Genomic DNA, 9,404 nt, shown 5'->3' on the forward strand with positions numbered 1-9,404 from the left:
AAAAAAAAAAAAAAAAAAAAAAAACTCTCATAGCAATACTGTGGATGGCTGTCAAAACTAAAGAACTAATATATCCTTCAAAAGTAGAATAAACTGTAATATATTTATAATGGATACTATAAAGTTATCAAAATGAACAAAGTAAGCTAGCCATGGTGATTCATGCCTGTAATCCCAGCACTTGTGGGAGGCTGAGGCAGAAAGATCACCGTGAGTTCAAGGCCAGCCCGGACTACATAATGAAACCCTGTCTGGAAGGAAAAAAAAAAGAACTAGTGTAGCACCATGAATTAGTCCCAAGAAAACTGGACAGAAAGAAGCCAATCACAAAACATTAAACTCATTACAGGTCTATTTCTAAAAAGTTATGGGCTAAATTATTTCCAGATATAAAAGCTATTAAATAAAATCTAGGACATGATTATCAAAAGGTCAGGAACGGTAGGTAGTTCATGTGGCAAGAGGAAATGGAGCAAGACAAATGGATGACTCCTAAAGAGCTGATATTTTTCTATCTCTTAATCATGGTGGCACTTATATACATTTTAAAAAATATTTTAACCTTATATTTATTTCTATATATGTGCTATACCTCATAATCAAGTAAATATGGAAGACAAGTATTTATCTTTGTCAAAAGTGGCTGAAGAGTAGGCTGAGATGAGGAATAAAAACAAATCACTGAGTGTGGTAACAGGAAGGTCAAAAGCAAGATTTCCGAATAGGACTGAGGAAGAAAGCTTGACTAGAACAAATTAAGAGAGAACAGAAAGTAAGGAAAATAAAAAAAAGAAGTAAGTCACTCTTCCTAAAAGTATGACTCTAAAGAGGGCCTGAGAAATGTGACTCTGTTGGGGAGCTACAGAATTAAGGAAAGTTTCCTTTGGTATACTGTACTACAGAAAGTTTTTCTGCTGATGAAAATGCCTCAGTGGAGAGGGAGAAAATGACCCTGGTGAAGAGATGACTGCTGGAACAATGTCCACTGGCAGGTAGAGAGGGATGTAGCCAAATGGACTAGTAGAAAAGTTGGTCACTAGAGGCCAGACAGTTGATCCTCAGGCAAGGGAAGGAAAGCAAAGGTGAGCTGATGAAGCTAGGCTGGCTGACAAGAGTACTGAGAGCATACAGAGTTCATCTACGTATTTCCATTTATCTGAGAAAACAAGCAAATAAGGCCAATGTATGAGAAACAAGGCAGAGATGGAGAGGTGAAGCAAAGGTGTGAAAGAGTTCGCTAGGAAAGCTGAAGAATACTCAAAATTACGGAACTGTCAGAAAACTCAAATAATCCCTGTGAGTTTGGTGTCAGACAGAAAGGGATTGCTTTTCCCCAAACATGTTCAGCAACCTGGTTTAAGTAGAGGGATGGATTTCAAGGAGAATATTGTCAGAAAGAAGGGATCGAGGAAGCAAAAGTATATGTTCTACTCATAAGGTGACAGACCAACAGTACCCAAATACCTAAGAACTTTAAAATTGAAAAAAAAGAGGCCAAGTGGTGGCCTAGCAATTGGAAAGCTGAGGCAGGAGGATCACTGTGAATTTGAGGCCAGTCTGGGCCATCCAGTGAGTTAAAGGCTGGCCTGAACTACATACTGAGATTGTCTCAAAAATACATACATGCATGCATACATACAAATATACATACAATTAAAATTAAAAATAAAATTGAATCAAAGAAAAGCTACTTAACAGATATACTGTGCTTTTACTATCTAGTGAAGAAAAAAAGTGCTAAATCCAATGTAATTGAAATAAAAATTTTGTTACTATTGATAAGAATTTTGGGGGGAAATTTTTAGTCAATCACCATTCAATTCACAATATTCAATGATATGAGGACATGTATATCCCTTTCATTAATTTCACTGCTACTGCCAGGCATAGTAGTGTGTGCCTATAATCCCAGCACTCAGGAGGGTGAGGCAGAACTGCCCCAAATTCAAGGCCAGCCTAAACTACTTAGGGAGAACCGTCTCAAAGGAAAAAAGAAAAGAAACAAAGAAACCAGATGTGGTGGCAAACACCTATAATCCCAGCACTCAGGAGGCTAAAGCAGGAAGACTGGTGAGAGTTCAAAGCCAGCCTGAGTTATAGTGAGTTCAGGGCCAGCCTGAAACAAACACAAACAAACAAAATTTCACTGCCAATGAGTGAAGATCCACTAAAAGAAAATGGCTTTCTTCCCACACATCTTACTGAGCACCACTTTATAACAATATGGAAGAATCTTAGAGAATCCCCTCCTCTGAAGAGTTTATAGTATAAGACAATGATCTTTTTAGCACTTTATACTCCTAAAAAATTGTTGCAAAAGCAGAGAGCTTTGCCTTGTTACAGCAACGTCATCACATATCCAATGTGTCATGACTCTCTAGATATCCCCTCAAAGCCTCATGCAGTCTTGAGTGGGGCTTTTCAGGGGTGGCTGGATCTAGAGTGCATAGTGTTTGGATTAAAGGTGTGTGATTACTAAATTAGTCCACTGATTGATTTGCCACAGTTCTGGGTGTGGATGATGGGAAGGCCCATCCTGGGTATGGTTGGTTCCGCCCAAAGGAAAAGTAGCCTGGAAGGAAAATAAGGGACAGAAAGAGGGCTTCTGACAACACTTACTGCTGCTACTGCTGCTTGTTGCTCCTTACTGCTTTGCTGCCTTCTGCCTGACCTGAATTCCCGTGAACTGCTTCCCTTCTACAATACTCTCTACCAGGCCACCCTGCCTTGGTGCCACCCAACTATGTACTGAAACCTCTACAAACTGTGAGGTACATAAACCTATTTCCTCCTTTAACTTTGGGTGTCAGGGGATCTACAATGAGAAAAGTAACTAAGACAACTAACTATGTTAGCCTCTGGTAAACTATATAATCATAAAGGAGTGGAAAAGGCATAAAAAGGCCTCAATACTATTATTATGTAACAGTTTTGGTCTTACGGACTCCCTAAGTACATCTTAACACCTACTGGAATTCTGTTGCTTACATAAACTGGGCAACTCCACTAGATTTAATTTTTATTTTTCTGGTACCATGAATCAAACTCAGGTCCCTGTGCTTGCAAAGCAGGCGGCAGAACCACTGCGCTAAATCCCCAGCCCTACTATTTTTGTCATATAGGAATTATGAGATTAAGATCAATTGTGGGAGGAGGTTACATCCTAAGTGAGGAATATCTGGTATTAAGCAAGAAGGAAAGAGAAAAAAATTTAATGTTTTTAGTGCACAGTGAGAAGAGTAAGATTTACATTAGAGTGTGTTCTATTCCAGGCACTGAATCAGGTATTTAAACCTGACAAGAGCCAACAGAGGAAGAAAAATGGTAACAGCCCTACCAAGAAAAAGGAATTGCTCAAGGCCTCAAAACCTGTAAGTAGTACAGCTATGCTTAAAATCCAGGTCATATTGACCCGCTTTCTAATGAAACTCTAAGCTGAGCTCACTGAGACAAGTTAGTACAAATGGAAGACAGTCCCAAATTTTCCAACATTATTCTCTGTCTCCTCTATTATTTTTGTTCTCTTTTTCATTTTTTAACACTTCCAAACATGAGAAAGATCATCAAACTGATCAGTGACAGTGACAGGGTCCCCTTTTAATTTCTGGTTTATTTAGCTCCTTAGACTAGAGGTTCTCAAAAATATAGTCCCTGAGTCTATATAGTAACAAATGAGTTAATCACTAACAAGAGCAAATGATGGCAAGTAGATGTCACCAATAGAGACAGAGCCAAGAAAAGCAGTTAACTTTTCTCATTGATTACTTGCATAAACAATGAATAAAATCCTTAAGCTCTAACAAGACCATCACTGCCAGACTTTAACCCTAAATTTAAAAAACAACAACAACAAAAAAACACACGCTCACCTTCTTTATCAGTAATTGTCCAGGAATACTTCTGAAAGGGCTTACTAGATGGAAGAGGGTCCATCTCCAACACTTTATAAATCTGGCCAAAGGCTGATAGTCTGAGTGCATGCTAAGGAATAAAACATTATATTCAATCAAATGTCAATAGCCATTCACAAATTCCTTAGAATATCTAGCTAAAATGACATTCATTAAATACAGCTATTATGACAGCCAAGGAATCTAACAGCATGCCAGAAAAAGGTATTCAAATAGAACAGTGCAGAAAACAGAGTTCTAATACCACACACAGAGGTGCCCGGTCTTCTACCTGTGCGCTGTGGGTGATATCTTCTTTTTGCTGGACAGTCATATAGCTCAGAGCATCTGTCGGGTCCCGCTCACAAGGATCATGAAGACCAGGACCCCCTTTGGCAAAGGCAAAACACAAATGTCATTTATAACTGAGTTTAGAACTCAGTAAACTAACACAAAAGAGAAAAAAATTGAAAAAAAAAATGAAAAACTAAAAGTCTGCTCAATTAAGTAGAGTATTTAGAGACATTCTCATTGTGAATACACTGGCACTTAACTGTCCTTATTTTATACTGAAAGTCACTTGTACAGCTAACACCAAAACTGGGTCTTACACTGAGAATTTAGAAACAGCAGATGAATCATTCCAAATTGTTAAAGGGATTATAGATGGAAAATAAGACAAAAATTAACTTTTTCCAAATTTAACAGACTGCAAAACAGAATGAACTTCATACATTTTAAATAAACATCTGCATTTGTAAAAATCACACTTCCAGGTAAAGCGAATTCTAACACAAAGTATCTTATTAGTACCCTTTATGTTAGTACATATAAAACACAAATTATTGAAAAAGTTTTATAGCACTTTTCCAATACACATTTTCTAGTTCCTAAAATTCCAAGCAAAATAACTCTTATACATTATTTTCTTGTGCAGAGGACAAATTTAGTATGTACTTAGACAAATTAACTAAAATGAAATTTTTCTGATTCTTCTGCCTCCAGAGTTTGAAACCCTTACCAGGAAGTAGTATTCCAGATGCCAAACACTCCATTACTCGTCTCAAGGCCTCCCCAGCGCCCAAAGGTCTATTACAAGTACCTATAGACTTTTCACATATAAGTTCTAGTGGCTAGAAGATATTAAATTACAAATTAGTACATGCACCGAGTGTTAAAAGGAGTCCAGTTAAATGTGAGCTGACATTTCTGTCTACAAGGGGAAGCCAAAAAAAAAAGTGAGTCAATTTAACATTTGGGGCCCACTAACTCTTCCCCATGATTATCAATTTTTTTTTACCCCAACCAGTTTTTTAAAACGAGCATTTCTGAGATATTTTCAGAAGATGCTTTTTAACAAAATCTTATTTTTAGTTTTCCTGAAAGAATCACTCAAAGAAACTTAACAAGCCTTCATATGAATTAGTAATAGCTAATTAACTAGTGAATATATAAACCCATATTCCACCCATATTCCACTTAACTTATTAAGGAAACACTCAAACTATAATTATCTCAATATAAGAATAAGACTTCATTTCAGATAGCTTGCCTCAAGTACTGTAATTAGAATAAACAAAGGACCAAGTCTCTATATTTAACAAACTCAAACTCATGGTACTCTATCAAACTAATAATTGTTAGTTTCTAATTTATATTTAATTTATATTTATATTCTAGTTTAATTTATTCTTCACAGTTTCATTTTAATTATTCTATAATGTTCTTAATGTATAGTCTTGCTTGGATTAGGAAAAATAATTTTTAAATTGTCAATGCTACAATATATACCATAAACTACGTCCATAAGTGGTTTAAATGTACTGTTTGCTTGACTTTAATTACTAACAGGAACTCATCTATAAATGTCTCCTGTTGAGGAAAAAGCTACAGAAGGTATAGGATCCTTGGCCATTCAGGTCATTTCCAATGTAACAGAAAAAGGCACTTAAAGAAAAATGGGCCAGGCATGATGGCGCACACCTTCTATCCCAGCACTGGGGAGGCTGAGGCAGGAGGATCACAGTGAGTCCAAGGCCAGCCTAAGATATATAGTAAGTCCAAGGCCAGCATAAACTAGACAGTGAGACCCTTTCTTTAAAAGTAAATAAATAGGTAAATAGATAGATAAATAAATAATAAAACAAAAGAGATGGAATTAATATGAGAAAATGAAAAAATGGAAACACAGTCTTTGAAAATAGGGAGGGGTAGAGGGGTTGAAAGTAGGACAGGGGAATGGGGAAAAGATAAGAATCAAGATATATGAATTTCCAATGATGAATGTCATTATACTGCATACCTAAAATGTACCAATGTAATTAATGTTTTTTTTAAAAGACCACACAAAAAGGCTTTTATGGGCAGCAGTTGACAAATAAGCAATCAATCATCAGTGTAAAGTTAAGAACAGGTAAACATTTACTTGTTTTGTTTCTCTGAGACTGGGTCTCCCTATATAGTTCAGGCTGGCCTTGAACTCACTTTATCGCGTGAACTGGCCTCAAACTCATAGCAATCCTTCTGCCTCAGCCTCCCAGGTCCTGGGATTTACAAGCATGCACCACCATACCCAACTGTTTTGTTTTTGAGACAGGGTCACAAAATGTAGTGCAAGCTGACCTCTAACTGAAGAACCTACTGCCTCAGCATTCTGGGTGCTGGGAGTACAGGTGTGTACCAACACACCCAGTTAGACAGTTACTACTAAGTGATACAAAACTTCTCATCAGAAAAACAAATAAGAATCTGTAACACGAATATGAGAAAGAAAAGGTAAGTTATATGCATAAAAAAGAAAAATTTTTTTTCCAGGGCAAAAACAGCTAAACACACAGCTAGCTCAGAGGGTAGTTATTTTATAATACTATGCCTTTCCTCTGCTATAGCTTCAAAACTTAGACCTTACTTTTAACTATATTTAAGTACTTACCCATCCTTTTAATGGTGCCCATGTCGGGACTCTGTTGCACAAATCACGTAGTATACGAAGAACAATTACACATGATTTTAATCCATTTGCCCGTGCCTAAAACAAACAAAATGATTCCAATATCCTTGTTGAAATCCATTCTTCATTTTAAGCACACTGATCATGAATCAATCAGCTCTCTAAAATGAATACTAATGAACAAGTCATTCATCACTTACAAGCAAACCAAAAAAACCAAATTATCAAAAGTAGTAAACTGTGGTTCAAAAAGCAGATGCTAAAGTAAAAGGAGCATAATATTAAAATTCCTTTTGCAGCATCATGACAACTCCATTCTACCTACTGCCTATAACTTTTAGCCTTTTTTGCCCGTTTGTACTTTATAAGCCATAATTTATAATGTTTAATATTAAGCTAAAAAGAATTACATAACAAAATATATTTAACTATGTAATAGAAGCTATTCTACGTACTTTACTTACTTAATTCATTTCCCAAAAAACCTATGAGCTACTACCTCACTTTATGTACTACACAGAAACCAGTTATAGCAGGTGTTCCAAATGAAGCCTACACAAGGACAAAATAACAGTAAGACAAAAACAAATAGCCAACCTGAAACCATTTGGCATGTCGGAGAGACGCCAAGGCGTTCAGGCATTTCTGCCTGTCCAGTAAGTCCGGAGGATCTTTCATCGCAACATTTTCTAATGGTAAAATGGGATAAAGAAAGACAGACACAGCTTAACCAGGGGGTTCCTGTCAAATTATCAAACAATGAAAAACAAAAAGAATAGTAGTATTTGAGTAAATGAATAAGACTCCCAGAAAATTTCATGATTTGGCACTGTTGCTTTTTAAAATTATGTGTGCTATTATTTAAATAAAGGGTCCCGAGAGTGGGATCTGTGGACAAGTGCAATGGAACACAAAAGAATTCATTCAGTAAACAAATCAGTAACCACAGTACCTTACAATCTGGGATCTTATTAATAAGCATGTATAAAAACATAGAGCACCGAATAAGTACATAGCGCCTTTTCCTTTGGCAAGCTACAAAGAAGGAAAATCTGGGAAAGTAACAACCTCTTTTAATACAAGAAATTCTGATCACTGATCAGTTTTTAAGGAAACCTAAGTGTTACACAGAAGTGCTTTCATTATTTCTTTCCTGAACTATTAAAACTATAAACATAATAAAAATTAAAATACATTTCAAGTTTTATCTTTTTTATAAAGGCAGTCCAAAGACTGCAATTACAACTGTTTAAATTGCCTCAACATTTTAAAGTTGGTTTAGATAGTCCAAAGCTGCAAAATTAAATATTTAAACATAAAAGGGATTAATGAAAACTACCTTTACCTGATGTCATGTGATCTAAATCCAAGTTTATATAGTTAAATTTATTTCCTCTGAACTACTAAAATATGGCTAATTTTTAAAAAATTCTGACAGTTTGATGCATTATTTAAAATAATACAAGAAAATTAAAATAATACAATATTTTAGGGGGAATAATACTTCATCCAATACAATTAAGTCAGATTTATTATTCTACCATAAGAATTCACTTAAAATGTAAAAGAATCCACCAAAACTTCTCAGTATTCTCAAAACAGTAGCAAGACTCAGTAGTACATCTGTGCAAGCCCAGTGACACAATATAAGTGCTTTTAAATGCAGCATAAATCATTTTGGTTTCCTTGGTTTTCAGGGACTCTTACTGCAATTCAACCATGTGTTCTCTTGATTAAATGCTATTAACTAAAACAAAGTAAAATGTCCAATAGAAAGTGAGTATTTTAAAGGAAGAATCGTAGGTTCTCTCTACTGATTTCAACACTCTAAAGGATGAAGTGCTATACACTTATTTTCTAACAAGGTGAGCTCTACAGCAGGTATATCCTGCATTGTGTCCTCTGCCAATATATCACAACACGGGGTCTCATTTCATTATCCACCCCCTTTACTCAAAAAATGGGAAGCCTCAAAAAGAATCGTTAATGTGTATTTACTTATACAGAAATATACTATGAATATTCACAGGCGATCTAACTTGCAGGACTCGCTCAACTGTCTTTTAGTTTTTATTTTGAGACAGGGTCTCACTATGTAGTTCAGGTTGGTCCTAAACTCACTACATAGCCCCAAATGTCCTCAAATTCTCAGGCAATCCCCCTGCCTCAGCCTCCCAAGTGCTGGGATTATGGACATGTGCCACCATGCCTGACAATTTTGTCTTTAAATGATACAAAATATACACCTAACTTATTTTAATGTTTTTGTGTCAAAATATTTAACTGTGGTCAACACAAGCATCGATGTAAAGCTCACATAGCAAATAAAACAACTAATGTAAATGAATGATTAGAAACTCTTATAAGTTAGACGTGACAAAGGTTGACTGGCTGCTAAATAAGAGAATCCAAATGAAAGGTATAAGACCTTGCCTTTACTTTTTTGTGACTCCAATTTTTAAATTAACAGTATGGCAAGTTGTGATTTAGTCTATCTTAACCAATAAATATGTTAGAGGACAGAAACAAAGGAAGGGGGATGTGAAGAAAAGGAAGTTTCAATA

General features: G+C 35.8%; 1 protein-coding gene across 6 annotated transcripts in view; it reads right to left on the minus strand.

Moving 5' to 3' along the window:
* Positions 1–9,404, minus strand: part of Strbp (spermatid perinuclear RNA binding protein) — a 98,456-nt gene that overhangs the window by 44,862 nt on the left and 44,190 nt on the right. For all 6 annotated transcript variants that reach the window (XR_002025023.2, XM_033759059.1, XM_019205948.2 and 3 more), the window contains exons 6-10: positions 7,438–7,529; positions 6,823–6,918; positions 4,912–5,023; positions 4,183–4,280; positions 3,870–3,981 (exon numbers count right to left, since the gene is read on the minus strand). Coding sequence is in view for 5 of the 6 variants with exons in the window: in XM_033759059.1 (XP_033614950.1) it covers positions 3,870–3,981; positions 4,183–4,280; positions 4,912–5,023; positions 6,823–6,918; positions 7,438–7,529 (510 nt within the window). In the remaining variant the exon portion in view is untranslated. The remainder of the gene's footprint in view (positions 1–3,869; positions 3,982–4,182; positions 4,281–4,911; positions 5,024–6,822; positions 6,919–7,437; positions 7,530–9,404) is intronic.

This window comes from Fukomys damarensis, unplaced genomic scaffold (assembly GCF_012274545.1).
Source record: "Fukomys damarensis isolate Sample0158 unplaced genomic scaffold, DMR_v1.0_HiC HiC_scaffold_36, whole genome shotgun sequence".
Classification (NCBI taxonomy): domain Eukaryota; kingdom Metazoa; phylum Chordata; class Mammalia; order Rodentia; family Bathyergidae; genus Fukomys; species Fukomys damarensis.